The 18,067-nt window shown below is 35.4% G+C and overlaps 1 protein-coding gene across 4 annotated transcripts in view; it reads right to left on the bottom strand.

Moving 5' to 3' along the window:
* Nucleotides 1–17,617, bottom strand: part of LOC106061745 (dopamine beta-hydroxylase-like) — a 59,969-nt gene extending 42,352 nt beyond the window's left edge. For 2 of the 4 annotated variants that reach the window (XM_056007836.1, XM_056007839.1), the window contains exons 1-2: nt 6,335–6,489; nt 1,540–1,733 (exon numbers count right to left, since the gene is read on the bottom strand). In XM_056007836.1, coding sequence (XP_055863811.1) covers nt 1,540–1,719 — 180 coding nt within the window. In that variant the 5' untranslated portion in view covers nt 1,720–1,733; nt 6,335–6,489. Of the gene's footprint in view, nt 1–1,539; nt 1,734–6,334; nt 6,490–17,416; nt 17,451–17,475 lie in introns of those variants that run through there. The other 2 variants (XM_056007837.1, XM_056007838.1) reach the window with 2 other exon arrangements.
* Between the last annotated feature and the right edge of the window lie 450 nt (nt 17,618–18,067).

The raw sequence follows: 18,067 nt of genomic DNA, 5'->3' as shown, positions 1-18,067 counted from the left end.
TGATTAAAAAAACTTAAAGCTCAACAAATGAGATTTGAGATGACATGTCTTTACTTTGTTGCCTTTTACCGATTTTTGTTCAATGTACATTATATTTATTAAATACCGGAGACCGATTTAAATATCAATAGATCTCTTAAACTAGCAAAGGAATCAGATCAAAAGTCTATTACTATAAGCAGGGTAAAAAAAAATGGGTTCCAGAGAGAGCAAGAGAGACACATTAGACCGTTTCATTTAATTATAACAGATAGAATAATTCACGGACTAAAAAGTATGTTGGGGGGGGGGGGGGGTCGTTAAAATGTAGCCCGATTATTGGAAAATAAAAAATGAGGGGATGTTCCGGCCATAAATAATATATATGTATATATAATCAACAAGCGTAGAAATATTTCTACAATAATAGACTAAATTCTTGATTTTAAATTACTTAAAATTTATGAATTTTAAACATAGGCTTATAGATTTTTTCAGGAAAGGGGGTATGGACACATCTAGCATTTTAACTATATCATAACCAAATTAATATATGGAAATATTTCACAAAAATACAAATATTTCACAGGGGGAAAAAATTTATTAGATGATTGGAAATGTATCTATCTTATGTTGGTTAATGGGGTTATTGGTCTTTAAATATAACCTTGCTTTTTCAACTAGGAATATTTTTGGGGCATTAATTATATTACCAAAATTTTAAAAATATTAAAAAAAATATGTTTTTCTTATCTAAAAGGGGAAAATGAGAAATATTAACTAGAAAGGAACATTTAAAGTACTAATTACCTTATATATTCATCACATGGACTCAAAGTTTATCAACAGATAACAAAGTCCAGAGACTAATCTTCACAAGACAGATCAAGTTTTGTTTGTTTTCATTAATCTTGAACTTTCTACCTACTATTTATGTAGATTCACTATTTTAATTATTATTTAAGTATGGTTTAATCATATTTCAAAGTTTAATTTTAATTCTTTATACTTTAATATTTGTGAAATGTGAGAACTTATAATAAAAAAAAGCCAACAAAAGAGGCAGGAGAGCCCAAAAAAGAGGCATATAAAGCCACCCAAAAAGAGACAAAGAAAAGAAGCCTAAGGCTCAAGGATTCCTATGATGACAAAGCTAAAATTGAATAGCGCAAATTCTGAGGTTTCCTTTAAAAAAAAAAAAAAAAAAAAAGAAGACATAGGCCTATGTCTTAACGAATTGTTTAAATACATTCAATCATAATTATGGTGTTGGCGTTATTTATCGTTACTAGAATAAACTCAATTATTTAGGTACAATTACTTCATGTCTACTATATTTGTTTTATATGTAGACATATTTTTAATTTATTTTGATGGGCAAAAATCGCCCACCTGCTAAACGTTCTGGCTCTGCCCTTGCCTTTCTAGAACATGACAATGATTCCACGAATCAATATTAACATTTAAAATAAACTCCTTCCTAACACATTAGCGTCTAATTCAAATGCACTGGTGATGAAATGTTGTCACTATTGGAATGTCTAATCATTGAATATTTACCGTGACAGAATGACACACGTATGTAGTTAAACTCTGGGGTACTGACAGTTCTGGTAAACGAACATCGAAGTACTTGACACCAGGCTCCTCAATGGCGGGACAATTGTTCTTAGAGATGACAGTAAGAACAGAACACAGGAGACTGAAGGCTAAAATTTTGGAAAGATGACTTGATACCATCCTCTCTGGAATACCTGAAGGAAATAGGGAGACATGTTTGTAAGGGGGTTCAGCTTCCTAGGTTTCGGAATATTGTTCCGAGCCAGTGTTTACCAAAGTAACATTCTTTAAAATTGCAAATATTCAATATTAAGCTACATCGTTTATACACACACACTACTAAATGATAATAGAAACTTTCACATGTACAGCCCCCCCCCCCCCAAACATTATTTAAAAAGGGAAAGAAAATGTATGCTCTATTGGGGAATGAATGCAAAGGGAATCTTAAATATATTCCTAAAATACCACTGACTCACAAATTTATTCATATATGTATGTATCAAGAAATCTCTTAAACTATCAAACGGATTTAATGAAATATCTTACACCTTCCTTTTGCCAGTTAGGTCCTTGCTAAAACATGGCATTTTCGGAATCCCCTCACCACAAAAAATCTCATTCTATGTATAAAGTATAAATACAAATGTTTAATAACACAAAATAGACTTCGTATGGATTCGTAAATGTGTTTCTACAAAGTTTATAAGAACCAAATGAAATCAATCATTTAACATGCCCGTAACTCCCCACTTTGGACACTTTCAAAAGTTAACAACGCCTAATAAAATCAAATTAAATGTTTCATTTTTTCCCGAGAACACGTGCGCGTGTGTGTGTAGAAAATAAATACAATTAAAAATGTTAATTCTGTAGAATTAGATAAGATCTACATCTAGATGAATGTTATAGTTAAACAAATCCACCCCTGGATGTACAAGAAAAACACCAAAAGGGGGGGGGAATTCAAAGAGAGTGAAAAAAAATGTGATCAGACCTAGATCTACATGAATACTACCATTGGAATAGGCCTACTACCATTGAAATACTACTACATGAATACTACCATTGGAATACTACCATTGGAATACAAACTCCAAGGAAAGTGCACCGTGAAAGCGAGGCTCCAAGTCTGCGTGAATGTGTCTGGGGAGGATAGTTTGTTTCAGTTCCTGTCAGTGGGGCTAGCCAGGTGGGGCTATTTCATTTTTACAAGTTATAAATAATGGACAAAAAAGTTTAAGCGTGTATAATGTGCATCTCTAAATATAGGCCCGATGTAAAGTTGAGATCTATATAGGACGAAATAAAAAAAATCATGTGTAAACAATGGACTGATTAGAGAGAATAGTACTGTCAACTGTTCCAAGAGATGAGAAAGGTTTAAATGAAAATCAAAGGCTTACAACTATGCACGATGAACAGGAGTTTTTTTTTTTGTTTTTTTTTTTAATTGAGAAAATTGGAGATTGATTGTAGAACTAACTTTTTTTTTTTTTTTTTGTGGGCGGGAGGGGAAAAAAGTAATCCTGTGATTCATGAGCAAAAATTATGTATGGGTGTGTCACATCATTGTTTGATGGCCAGGGACATGAATATAGTCGGGACGCACGGAGTACACTCTCTATTTGTGTTCATTATATTTCACGTGGGAAACAAGGGTCCACAGGGGAATTGTGGGTTAAAAATCTCGTTCTGAGAGTCGACGCCATGGATGTAGAATAAGACAGACGTACATAATATTGTGTAAAAAATTATTACTAGTTAGGTACTTCGATTGATGTTTCTCAATGGACCTCATTCAACAATCGTAAACAAACAACATTTAGCCACGTGGTGCTTTTTCTCTTCTATATAATTTACGATCTCATGTTTAATTCATGATGGTTGTCACGTGACAGTTTTTCTCATTGTTTTATCAATAAGATCACGTGACTAAATGTTGTTTTATGTGATTTATTGAAGTTGCCAGTATATTGTGAATTGTTATCTAATTTCAATAAATGTGTATCAAGTCAGTCAGACTTGAATCGGTGAATCTTAATACATGTTGTGTCGTGCTAATTAGAGTGGATATAAGCGACTACGACAAGTTGGGTGTGAAGGAGGATAATTATTTAGTACACAACAGACGTTATGACAATACCAGAAGAGCTATTCAAGTAATACAGAGAACATTACACCTTCAAACAGCATTACAGGGTGTGGTGGGAGAGTTGTTATAACATGTGTCGTTCCATTTCAAGGGTTTGAGATAAGGGGTATTCCAGAGATAGAGAGAAAGAAGAAGAAAGAGAGAGAGGGGTGTTTCAATTCAACGTAAGATACTAGAAATCACGGGCTAAAATAAGTATCTTAGTGGGATCATCAAAATGCGGAGCGTTTTATTGGAAATACATAAAAAAGGAGGGAGGATACGGTAAAAAACAAACAAACAACGAATCAACGGGCGTAGCCGGTATCAAATGTTAGTCTATAATATATTTAGCAGAAACATGCAACTCATATATGTATAAGCTCTCTTAAACTATCAAACGGATTCGCGTCAAATTTCGTACACACATTCCTTTTACAACTTAGAGCTTGCTAAGACAATGTTTTAACATATACACAGCATGAAAACCGCAATTCGAGAAAATCTGCAAGCTACTCATTAAACATTTCTATTTTATTTTTGGTATTTCCCAAAAAGGCCGCATTCTATATATAAAGCTCAAATACAAAATCACAAAAATAAGACTGCCATAAAAAAAAGTCTGAATTTGTTCTATTTAAACTGAGCCACTCTGTAACATGCCCTTACCGCTGACTCATTTTCTTGTCCCTTCCACTAAAGTATCCAGGGATGGGGGGGGGGGGGGGAGGAGGGTTTGTAGAGGCGATCGTCCCCTCTCGGCCGACCTTTCCCCACAGTTTGTTAATAATATATACGAATTATTTATATTTAACCAATTTTTAGATTATATCGCCACCCCCCCCACCACCACCACCACAATTTTAGTATTTTGACCAATTTGGTGGGATGGCTTGACGAGTGCATCAATTCATTCCCTCCAACGCTGACCTTTCGAGTTGGGGGGAGGTCCATTTATTTTATAGAAATCATAGTTTGTTCACAAAATATTAGTTACAAATCTATATGATAAAAGCTACTATTTAATATTTTAACTAATTTATATATTATATCGCCGACTTCTAGTATGTTGGCCAATTCGGAGGAATGGGAAGGCGTTTACATCTAAAGCCCTCCACGCCCAGACCCTTTGAGTTTGAGGTCCAATTTTTATATGTCACGTAACATAAAGCAGCTTCTGTTAAGCTTCTGTTAAGCTTACTAGTCGACCGGCGGCGTAGTATACGCCGCTATTTCGCAGGGTCGGCTTTAAGCCACTGCAACTTATGCGACCGCAGTGGGCCCCGCAATGTTATAGGACCCGCACTAATTCAAGGTGTATAAATTATTAAATTAAACCATTTTATAACTTAACAGATTTCCCGCGGCCTCTTGTCGATTTACCAGGAGCTCTAGGAAATCTCCTGAAATCCAAAATATACGAAAAAGTCCTGGAAATATCCGGAAATTATTATAATCTTTGAAAACTCATACAAATGGCTGCCTGGTCGTGCGGTTTGCGCGCTGGACTGTCGTTCGGATTTATCGACGGTCGAGGGTTAAAAGTATGAGAACCATTGTTTTAGGTCTGCGCTCTTCTGACTGGAACAACTCTCAATCTTGATACTGAATGTAAGAAAAAAGTGATAGATAGATGTTTGTAAGAATTTCAAAAATGTTACAACGATTGGATCTTATTTAGTAACAGTAACTCCTTCTACATTTGTTGTGCACTAATTACCAAAAATGATCTTTCATTATTCTTTATGGAACACAGGTATGTAATCTGACCTCAGGGCAGTATCACCAAATGAGTGTGATCTACAGTTTAGTAATGAACTATGATAGGAAACTACGTAGGGTTTGTAAAGTGCTGTTAGACATCCAGTAAGCTCTAGGCATTTTAATAGTGGAATGTGGATTGTGCAGACCAAAACCAGTCTTTATGCATTACTGTTGGAGAGCTCTCACGCGGGTCACACCTTTAAGGTCCAGAAAAAAGAAGACATGTGCAGAAGACGTAAAGAAAACTTAAATAGACCCCTAGCGGACAACGGCTTTGTCTGTAAGAGATGCAGGAAAATATGTAGGTCACAACTGGGTCAGCGTAACCATGCGAAACACTGCACTCATAATTACTCTTCTGAAACGTATGTGACAGACATGTCTTTGTGTCTAATCAGGGGGATACATCTTTGTCGTGTACTTCAATAAAAGTGTACTTCAATAAGTCCCCAAAACGATTCCTTGATTAAAACATTATTTTAGTAAAAGCAGGATCTACATAGCTCAAGACAAAGGTCGAGTTAAATCAAGTTCCTAATGGACAGACATTTTCAAAAGCCTTGATCTATTTTGTATATTTTTTCTTTAGAGTATTTATTTATTTATATAAATAAAATATTTCTAAAACAAAAATTTTTGACAGACAGACAGACAAGTGCATAGAAAAACATATGGATAGTTAGACATCCAGACAGAAAGAAAGACAGATATATTGATAGATAGATAGATAGATAGATAGATAGATAGATAGATAGATAGATAGACAGATATAGATAGATAGATAGATAGATAGATAGATAGATAGATAGATAGATAGATAGATAGATAGATAGATAGATAGATAGATAGATAGATAGATTAGAAATAAATGTATCAACGTATAAAAGAGTCAATTACCTATTCTCGACACAACATGATTAGATTTCTATGTAGTTTTTTTTATGTCCCTTATCTCCTATCACAGTTGAATGTTCCCAACTAAACCAGACATTAAACTAAGATAATAATGAGAGTTTGTCGTCTGCTGGTAAGTACACTTCATACTACACCTTGCTCACAGACACAGTAGAGAAGGTGGAGTCAAACTACGAACCGCATGCGAACTGCTAAAGTAGGATGTATTTAAGTTTACATCTCAGGTCATATTATTTTTCTCAATTAGAATTCACACTAAAAAAATATTTCTGAAATTTTACTACGCGTACTTGATTTGAAACCTTGACATTTACAAAAGATATTATCACATGAAATCTCAATGTTTAAAAGATACAAATAATTCTCAATGGTACTTAAAGTAATGTGAGCCAATGAATTGTTTTAAATATGTATAGAATAGAACGGAATTAATTATAAATAGGTAATTAACCCTTGAGGTAACGAAGAGCTAGTAGACACCCCACCCTTGTCAGCCAGGGTCTCTGGAGGAGCGGCTGGACACTTGGTGGTTTACTATTCACCTAAGCCTCCAGACCCAGAGCCTCCCAATCTATTGACATACGTTCATGTTACATTCCTTCCAGTGCTTTGTGTTTGTGGCTCTGATTGGTCTAGACTAGAGCAGGGGTAGCCAACCTATGGCGCATGCGCCTAATTGAAAGTGGCGCATTGCTAGTGATGGAAGCCAAACTAAATTTTAAAAGTTTAATTAAAACTTAAGTTTCTACTAAAATAAAAGAGTTATTTTAAAAGCTTAACATAAATTTCAAAATGTGGTTAAACTAAAAAAAAATAAGCTGTGACAACTTTTCATAACTTTTTTTTTGGATCGGGGGGGGGGGTAATCAAGACCTTAGCTAATCATCTGACTGTAGGCCTATACGGTTTGATCTAATTCTTTTAACATTGTAGATATCTTTCTCCATAATAAAATCAGTAATAAGGAAGATGTTTCTTATCCTATCTCACATAATACACACGTTACTTCAAAAAAGATGATTTCGTCCTACGCGTCATGCATCTAGTCATGCATGTTAACCAATGACTTAAATTCTGCCTAGTCACTGGTTTTCCTGGCTGGCTCAGGCAACCCATTCCATGCTCTAATAGCACTGGGGAAAAGGAGCATTTGTACAAATTTGTCCTAGCATATGGGACGAGGAATGTGCCTTTATCTTTGTGTCTTTCAGAGTATTTTATTAAATTTTGTTTTTGTATTTGAAGATTATGATTCAGTGTTTTATGTATAATTGTTACTTTACTTTTGAGTCTTCTCTCCTGAAGGCTTTCTAAATTTAGTGATTTTACTAAAGGTGATATTCTAGTCAAATGTGAATATTCGTTTGTTACACCCCCCACTCGGCTACCTCCCACGAAAGGTGGTGCGGACGAATTTTAGTAAAAGAAATCACAAATTTGTATAGGAATTTATTACTTAAGTTAATAATATATACTAATTATTTATATTTCAACCTGTTTTTAGTTTATTTCACCCCCTCTAGTATGTTAGCCGATTTGGTAGGTGGAGAGGGAGCGATGGCAACAATACCCCCCTCCCACCACCACCATCACCATAAACTTTCGAGTGAGTGGAGTGGTCCAATTTATTTGTAGATATCGCAGTTTGTTAACAGAATCAATTAAATATATGATTAGAACTTGTTATTGATATTTGACCACCCTTTATATTATGCCGTTCTACTGTTGGCCGATTGGGTGGGTGCGGGGGGCGGCGAATACATCTACTGGTCTTCCCACCTAAACCCTTTGAGTGTCCCTGATAGCAAGATTTTGGGTCCAGTAAAGGTCCCAACTGGGCCAGCCCATACTAACCACATGGGCCCCATTTGGGGGATGAACGTTGGCCCAAACTGGCGCCCTTAGGGCTGAGTCTGGGTTCAGTCAGAGGGTTCAGTCAGAGGGGCCAGAAAATCCCCTTGTGAAAACCCGTGTGGGGCCAGTAAGAAAAGGGATTTGTGGGCCCCAACAGGGCCAAAGATACTTGGTCCTTTGGGGGGAATTAATCAAAGCCCTAATTGGGCCCTTAAGGGGTGAGTCTAGGCGCAATCAGCGGACCCGGATGAAGCCCTGATGGATCCCTCATGGGACCAGTATGGGACAAACATTGAGGGACCTGAAAGGGCTAAAACCAATGGGCCTCATTTGGGGGATGAATGTTGGCCCAAACGGGGGCATTTAGGGCTGAGTCTGGGCTCAGTTAGGGAGCCCAGATGAAGCCCTGGTGATACCCTCATGAGACCAGTAAGGGATGAGACTGAGCTCTAGCGGAACGGACATAAAATGACATATAAATAATTACATAACCAATTTACTAGTTGAAATTCATTGTTTATTGCATCATAAAATGTTAATGTTAACACCTATTAAAAATAATAATTAAAAATACCAGAATACACTAAAAAAAAACAGATTTTTAAAAAAAGGAAAAGCAATAGCAAACATTTTATCTGTGAAAATGGGTCCTATAATATTGAAAATGCATTGAGTCATTGTGAATGATAACATGAAAATCTATAATAAATGTTTAGAGATCATAATTCAGAATCACTTACACAGATTGTAAGACTGATGTATAAACATTAAGTATAAAAGCAAACAGTTCTGACAATCCTAAAAACAAAACAAAACTTAGCTTTCGTACTTATCAATTGTAATAACAAATTGCTTAAAATTACATAAATTAGAAATTAGTTTTAAAAATGTTTTCATTTTATATTTACTAATGATAAAATTTGAGATTTGTGTGTGGTGCGACATAAATTACTAATGGGTTCAAATATTAATATGTAGCTTATATTATATAGATATTCGACTAATTTTGTTCACAAACTATGATTTCTCCAAAAAATTCCTCCCTTCCCAAATTAATTGATCATAACCATTAAATATTGACCTAACACGATTATCAGAGTCTCACTAAAAACTAACAGAAATTAAACAACCCCATTCATAATATTACATAGAAGCTTTTGGCAAAAAATATTTAACATTATATAATGGTGATACTTTCAAGTGCAGATATCGACTCTCATAACCAGCATCTTACTTTACCCTATTCAAATGCAGACTGACAAAATAGTTGTTAACTGCATCATTTTTTGTTTGTTTTGATAATCAAAGTTGTTGATATCACGACATAACCAGAAAATGGATTTGCGTTTCAAACGTTACCACATGTTGAAAAGTTTTACAAATTTTAATTGAACTTTTTAGTTTGTAACTAAAAAAAATAATTAAACTACGATTTTAACCAAAAAAAATTATAATTAAACTTTGGCCTTAATTTTGTTCAGTTATACTAAAAGTTTCAAGCTTTTTGGTTATTTTTGCCCATTACTACGCATTGCACAATTACAAGTGGCGCATTTCACCCAGAAAAAAAAATCAAGAAAAAGTATGCCTGCAAAAAAAAATGATAATAACGAATTTTTAGAAAAAAAAAGTTTCAAAGGAATTTAATTTACTATTTTTTTCGACGCCCAAATGACCAATATATTTATAAAATTAATCAGACCAAACAACCAGGAACACGTTGGTTTATTGTAATTTGTTATTAATGGATTTGTTATGTGAATATGTATGCTCTTTCTTTTCGTTAGTCTTGGACATGTTTTTTGTTACCTATTCAAGCTTTTCGTTATTAGAAAAAAAGATGATAGTTTCAACATTCTTAAAGGGTTTATTGGCCTAAGGAAAAACCAGATGGTTAGACATATTTGAGGAAGCAAAGTCACGTCTAGGAATTGATCAATTAAATAAAGTTAAGTAAAGCTGTAAACTGAACCGTCTACTGGAACTGTAATCCTGCTAATGCTTGTCAAACATCAATGCCAGAAATTATTATCATTCCAGAAAATGATTAAAAACAAACTGAGGTCACGAAATTTTATATAACTCTCAATATTATAGATTTAGTGAGAGACAAGCGAATTGAATAATATATTGCCTTTATGTTTATTTTTTTTTTAATTAAAACTGCTATCAGTGTTCACAAATTATAATTAGTGTATAGATCACATAGAAATAATAAATTTAAATTACACATGCAAACTAAAATAAGTAAAGTTAATTATTTTAATCCCCACACCTACTATACACAAATTTGTATAACAAACCAAATATGTACAAATGACCATACAAATGACTGAAACTTATAAAATTTTAATTGGTGCACCTGCATCGAAAGTGAAAAAAATTGTCCCATTGAACCAAAAGGTTGGCCACCCCTGGCCTAGAGTAACGTTTACCAACCTGTCGGTAACAAGCATGCATGCTAAGAGCAGTGATATAGCTACCAATGTGCGGGTGGTGCCTGCCGCACAGTGCACCAAGTGGAGAGGGGCACCAAAATTCCCCCAGTGTGTATTAATTTCCTATTTCCCTGAGCGTTTCAGTAAAAACGACTTATTGTATGGACACGAACAAACATAAATACTGTATTTTAAACATGAACTAACGATTTATAAACTAGTCATGTCGCTATTTTGTTTCATCTCCTTGATATTTCTTCAATACAATATAAGCTATAGAAAAGTTTGAATCTAATTTACTAGATTTATTTCGGACACGTTGTTACTACACTGATCGATGCTTTTTAATATAAAGAAGAAGAAGATAGGCCAACCTTATTTTACTTCATTGTTTAGTCCATTGGTTTAATCTAGATATTGAGTTTACAAATATATTTCTAAACTCTAGCTCTAAACAATTGTCTTAGTTTATTCATTTCTTTATGATTCTTAATAGTTTAATTTTGGAAATAATTCTATTGTAATGTCAATTTTTTAAAATAAGCTAACCTTTGTTTTCTACGAGTTTTTTAAAACTAACTAGTTAATTGTAATACTGTAACGTAAACAAAATGATGAACAGTGCTCAAGACTGACTAGTCTGGCCGGCGTCTCAAAACCCTTTTAAGCTCAGACAGAGAAATCGGCATCTCTGGTTCTGTCCGGTCTGTGTAGTCTATAAGGGCCCCATACCCAGATCTATCGTGGTCCCTCATTACCGACCCATCGGTATAGCAGAAAATGGCATCTGATGGGTAAGACTTTAGTGTAACTGATGCCAAGTTTTGGAGTATGGCAGGTGTTAATCGCCTCTTGGTGACTCCCTCTTGCCCTATTTGTTTGTGGGGCCGGCAATCTCCTCCACGGAGGGCAAGTATTAATTCTTCTAATAGGAATTCTATCAGTGGAGACCCCAGATAATAATAATAATAATAATTTTATTTATAAAGCGCTGTTAACAAACAAAATGTAGGCTCAAGACGCAGATGATTTTGACAAATTGGCCGCAATGTGGAGGAACGATCGCATTTTTAGACTGTTGCACTAAGATTGTGGTGGGTAGCCTAGAGTCGCCCCTTTTGTAGCGCTCGTAGGCCGTAAGTACCGCCCTCTCCCTCCTTAAATGTAAAGGGGCCACGTTTGTTAAGATTTCATCATCTTCATTTAAATCCAAAGATGGATTCAATGAGTGGTGGAGGTTATCCCCGAAAATAGAAAAACATGAGACCAGCAGAGCTCACATTCAGTCATCGCTTGCTTGGAGGGAACTTGAAGTTTGCCTGAGAGTAGGGAACAGTATTGACAACAAGGCCCAAGATTTGATTATACAAGAGAAGAAAACCTGGAGAGTTAGTAAAATTAGTATCAACGTGCTTCGAACTAAGCTTTGTTCCAGACCGAATACATACATGTCTCCACAAATACAAAATTAATTTATTACAAAATTATGGGATCACGCTAAAAAAACAAATCATACAGCAAGTAAAACAAGCCAAATATTTCTCTATTATTTTTTACAGTACACCTGACATCTTAAAGCTGGATCAAACTTCCCAAATTTTACGGTACGTTGTCATGGATAATGACGGGGTGTAGGTTCGTGAGTCTTTTAATGACTTCATCGACACAAAGGACATGAATGCTGCTGGAATCGCAGAGATGATTCTAAAGAAACTGCGTTAGGATGACTTAGACATAATGGACTGCAGGGGTCAAGGCTATGATAATGCTGCGGTCATGAAAGGTCAAAACTACGGTGTCCAAAAACGTATTCTAGAAGTCACTATTCATTGCCTGCTCAAACTCTGGAGAAATTAACTAGCAGAGATGAAAATCCATCGACTAGATCTGAAGCAGGTGGATTATTGGTTGCTGTTCAGTCTTTTAATTTTGTCACCTATCTTGGATTTTGGGCTTCTGTATTAACTGAAATTAATGATGCGCAATTCTACCTTCAAAAACAAGGATTGTCTATTCGAGACTGTTCACTCAAACTAAAAACATTAGAGACATTTTAAAGTAGTAATCGAGAGGACATCGCTGAAGCCAGCATTACCTTTGCCGAAAGCGTGTGCTCAGATCTGAGAATCAGTACAGAACCTCAAAAACGTATGGGCCATAAGAAAAAGATGCCTGGTGAGAAAAGTGACTACTCTGTACTTACACACAAAGAAGAGCTACGAAGGGAAATTTATTCTACCTTGGACAGGATTGTTCAAGAAATAATCACCCGATTCGAGCAACTTCATAATGTAGCAGATAGATATGAATTTTTGTCGCCTACCCAGCTATTAAATCCTCAGGTCGAAATCAATCTCGATAGTACTCCTAGCGACATTGATAAAAACGAATTTCTGCTGGAGCGAAAGAGGCTTCAACGGTTTGTCACAGTTTCATCAGAAGCCTCCGAATTTCCAAAACAAAGACCTGTTGAGCTCTTGAATTTTATAAAAAAATATCAGCTAGATGATTCAGTCCCGAATATCGTCATCATGATTCGCATATTTTTTACTATTGCGGTAAGCGTCGCTTCATGCGAGAGAAGTTTTTCCAAACTTAAACTGATCAAGAATTACTTGCGATCAACGATGACAAATTTACGACTCACTAATTTGGCCATTTTGTCCATTGAACAAGAGCTGGTGGAAAAAAATGGATTTCGATAAAATTATTGATACTTTTGCCAGCAAGAAACCGAGTAAAATTCATTTGTAGTATGTTTATGTAAAAGTGATTTTTTTTTTTTGAATTAACAATATTTGATTAATGAATACATATTATTTTGAACAGGTTTTGCAATGTTATTAATTAGTTTGTTGTTGTTTTTTTTTTTTTTTTGGGGGGGGGGGCATCAAGATGAGGTACCGCACCAGGCATCATATACTCTAGCTACGCCATTGGCTAAGAGAGAGGTACGAAAGTGGTCTCTTTCTTTCAGTACTCGATGAAGTAAAAACACCAATGTTTACAATTTTCGGATTCCATATGGAATCTTTATACCATTTTTTTCCCGTAGGCGTCTGCAAAAAGCATTTTCTTGCAGAATGATGGCCGTATGCGCTTCGGACTGTCATAATGAAGTTCCCGAGTTCAAATCCTGCTCATCAAAATCCATTCTCCCCAAAATTGTTTTTACGATAAAACCTTCAATATAAGACTAAAGCATACAACAGTCACCAGATTCTATGAGCTTAGCCAAGAGAGGGTTTTGAGTTTAAACCCCCCCTCCAGCGGGAATTGAAGCTTAAAACCAACATTTCAATTTAAAATTAAAGCAAAGTACAGTCACAAAATTCTATTAGCGTAGCCAAAGGGGATTTTGAGTTTAGGCCTACCCTCCCCCCTTTCCAAATTCAGAAAGCTTTAAGCTTAAAACCCCTTCCAGATGGTTTTGAGTTTAAAACCCCCAACAAAGAGTTTTGAGGTTAAATACCCCTCTTGAATACTATTCTAAAGCAAACTACAGTCATCAAATTCTATGGGGGTAGCTAAGGGGGGTTTTGAGTTTGTTTTAAAAAAATACCTCGAGAGATTTTTTACAGATGGTTTTGACGATAAGACCTTCCTTTTGGATATAAAATCTAAAGCAAACTGAAGTCACCAAACGCCATAAAATTAGCCAAGAGGGGTTACACATTTCTACCAGTCGCTGGGCTCCATTAACTAAAGTGCAGTGAATAGCGGAATAGGGTTTGTTGGACTAGTCAGTTTCGTTTCTTTGATTAAAAAGTATTGGGCCGGAAATGGCTTTTTTCCTTATATATCTTTGCATTTTTAAGTTCTCTCTTTAAATTAAACTGACATTATTATGCTATAATTTTAAGTGTGCCTGATAGAGAAAAAAATTCTGCACAAAAATACGGGTAGTTGTGATCAAACCCGATAGAGGCTATAAAAAGAAAAGACCTGAAACTAACGCGTAAAACTACACATTTACAGTACTTTATTTGATGAGTATTTTACCCAAGATCTGTGTTGTTTTTTTTAGGACTAGCTTATTTCAAGTACCCGGCATTTTCCGATACACAATTTCATACACAAAATAACTGTTGAAAAAGATTGTAGTGATTTTAAACGTTAAAGGATTAATTAAAAAGGTGTTACTCTAATCAATTTTGAATATTATTTTGTTATAAATGTCACTGTCTATTTTGTGTCTGTTCTAGTTTCTTAAATTTTTCTTTTGTAAAGGGGGTCGTTTTTCTCCTAATAGGTATACCTGATTTCTCCAAGCAGCCTTTGTAAAATATTCGTCCTAAATAATGCTAAGTTTATAAACGAAAAATCGCATGGCTGCATTATGATGAATGTACGTGTTAGTTCAATATATTTTATAATACTAGGTAACTAAAAATAACTGTATAAATAGACGTAAGTTTCATTTTTTTTCTGTTAGACAAAGTATAACTGATAAGATTACAAAGAGAGTTTGTGTTTTTGCAGATGTACACAAGCTACACTATGAGTCAGTCCATCTCTTCTAATTGTTTAGAAGTGAGTGTAAAAATGTAGGCTTCGATATTTTTAGCCTGAATTTAAGAAGTTACAAACTTCAAACAACTAATATATTGCCTCTTCCATAAAACTTTGTACTTAAAAAATAAATTTATCCAATGCTCGAAATCCTGCTTGTATACTTAGGCCCTATTTAAATCGATCCGGTATCAATGTATTAAGTAGCAATTTAATAACCCCGCAAAAAAAAAATTAAATGAAAGAAGATTGATATATACATATATTTTTGTGACGGTACGCACTGGTACGGGGTACCGGCACCTTTTTTCAATGTCGGGAAAAATGATTACTTTTCTTGTAATTCAACGTTAATTGTTAATTTATTATTAGTTGAAAGCTATCACTGAGTACCGGAGCCTCTTTTTTATTTTTACAAAAAAAAAAAAGCACTTTATATACTTTCAGCCGACATGCCGTATTATTAAAAACACCTCTATGTGAACTTCTCAATCATCTAGAGTCTTAGACAGTCATTATTTTAGACTAGATTTAAGTAGAGTCTAGACCTAGATTTAGTAGGCCTATTATTATAAAAAAAAAAGTAATCAGTCATTATAGACATCATTCGCAATTTTATTATTAGGTCTAGGCATTGAAAAGTAGATCTATTAATAAACTATAATAGATCTAAGTCTAAGTACTAACTTATTAAATAAGTCATTATAAGTAGAAGTATTATAATGAATATTGTATAGATCTAGATTGACTAGATTATAGATAGATCTATAGATAGATCTCTAGTTTAGTAGATTAAGTATAGAGTATAGTAACCGTATTACAGTATTATTTTATCTATGTCTTATGTCTATATCTAATCTAATAATTAAAAAACTTTAGTCTTTATTCATATATAGAGTTTTTTCTAATAAAAACTGACTATAGGCATAGCATAGGCTAGACTCGGCAATCTAGTCTCAAGATAGAATCTATACTATTACTAGATCTATTCGATTTTTATATATAGATCTAGACTAGAATTAGATTATAGATCTAAATATAGGCCTACTAATGGAGAGATGATATGCGGTGTTAGCTAATAGCGTTGCACAAGAAACAAACCTAGGTTTTTCTAAACTCTAATACTTGGTATGTAATAGTAAAACAGCACGTACCTAAATAAATCGTAACTAGCAATCAAAAACCTATATTTATTGTAGTATATATAGGTCTGTGGTTGTATTTTATATAACTTCTTCTATAGAGAAATGACTTTTGTAATTTCTTTTACTGAAAATTGGGCTATTCGCGTCTGACACATATATAATTTTTATGTTCAGCAACAAACCCTATTGGTTTTTGAACTAAAACTATTTAATAGCAGGATAATGCACTACAGATACCTCAGAATATGCATTTTTTTGTTTGAAATACCGGAAATAGTGCGTGGCTCCCGGTTGGAAACCGTCCGGAGAGGGGACGACTAGACCAAAGGGTAGCACAACAAGGCTCCCGTGGGAGTGTATAAGAGGTTGCGAGAGCATCCTCGTTGCACTGTGCGGGGATATAAAAGAGCTCCCACAGCGATCTGTCAAAGTCCAGGCGCCATCCCTCAAGGGGCCGTTACATAAATGGCGTGTCTCGGGTGTCCCACACAGTTAGCCTGGTAGATCAAAGGAAAATGACGGGCCCCGGTGTACGCGACCTCCGGTCGTGTCTCTAGTCCGCGAGTCCGGAGTGTCCGTGCTACTGGAAGGGAACGCAAAACTAAACTTCGAGTTTAACCCCGAGTCTCACCCCCGTCAGACAGAACGGTGTATGCGAGGTATACACCGTTCATTCAGGCCGGTAGAAGGGAGCTCTTGTTAGCGTTTGCTGGCCTTAGCTGTAGGGTTCCAAGTGCGACTGCACAACTCTACATGACAATTTCCGCCGCGGACCCCATTGGGGGAGCTCACAACGCTCCTCCAGACACCCTGGCTAGCAAGGGGCGGGGTGTCCACAGTCTTTCCACTAACTCCAGGAAGAATTTATTCTAGAGTACAATAAACGTGTTCCTCCAGACACCCTGGCTGGTAAGGGGCGGGGTGCCTACAGTCTTTCCACTAACTCCAGAAAGAACTTATTCTAGAGTACAATAAACATGTTCCTCCAGACACCCTGGTTAGTAAGGGGCGGGGTGTCTACAGTCTTTCCACTAACTCCAAAAAGAACCTAATCTAGAGTACAATAAACTTCTTCCGAAAGAATGAAGGGTCGAAATGTAATAAAGATGAATTACCAACACACACAAACGTGCACAGACACACATTACATTTACAGGTACTAAGATTTACTTACAGAACTTTCTGTATGTTTATCACGAAACTTGATGGCGCATTGTTTTGCCTTTCCATGACGCATTGTTTGTTTTTTTGGCCAGGTTTGTATCTGTTTTGACGTATCCTGTATGGTAGCTGTTACCTAATGAAATGTAACACCTTTTTCAAGCAAACACAACGACTGCTTATTGTTAGAGCCAAAGCATAATGTAACGTTGGTCGTTGACCAAAAGCAAATTACACTAACTCATAAACTGCGGAGGACGGCAAAGGCGTAATGAAGGGGACAAGGGGTTCACAGAGGGGCGCCACAAGCAGAGCCAAGGGGTGCCAAAAGGTCTCGAAGACAAGTACGATAATCTAAAACTTTTCAATTTTTAACAAGATCAAGTTCTGTAAAAAATATTTGTAATAAATAAACATTATCACATAATTAGTTAGCTTACTTCGATTTTTTAAAAAATCTTTTTAAACAATCATAAATTTCGTTAAGCTTTTTAATTCTACAAGAGACTTCCACTCACGTTATGGAGTTATCTCCGTACTGGATTCAATGCGTTCTGTTTACACAAAAAAAAAATTAAAAAATATATTCGAGTAGGATTCTATGA

This window comes from Biomphalaria glabrata, chromosome 13, assembly GCF_947242115.1.
Source record: "Biomphalaria glabrata chromosome 13, xgBioGlab47.1, whole genome shotgun sequence".
Classification (NCBI taxonomy): domain Eukaryota; kingdom Metazoa; phylum Mollusca; class Gastropoda; family Planorbidae; genus Biomphalaria; species Biomphalaria glabrata.
The sequence above is the reverse complement of the archived record's forward strand: the minus strand, read 5'-3'. Positions and strand labels throughout refer to the sequence as shown.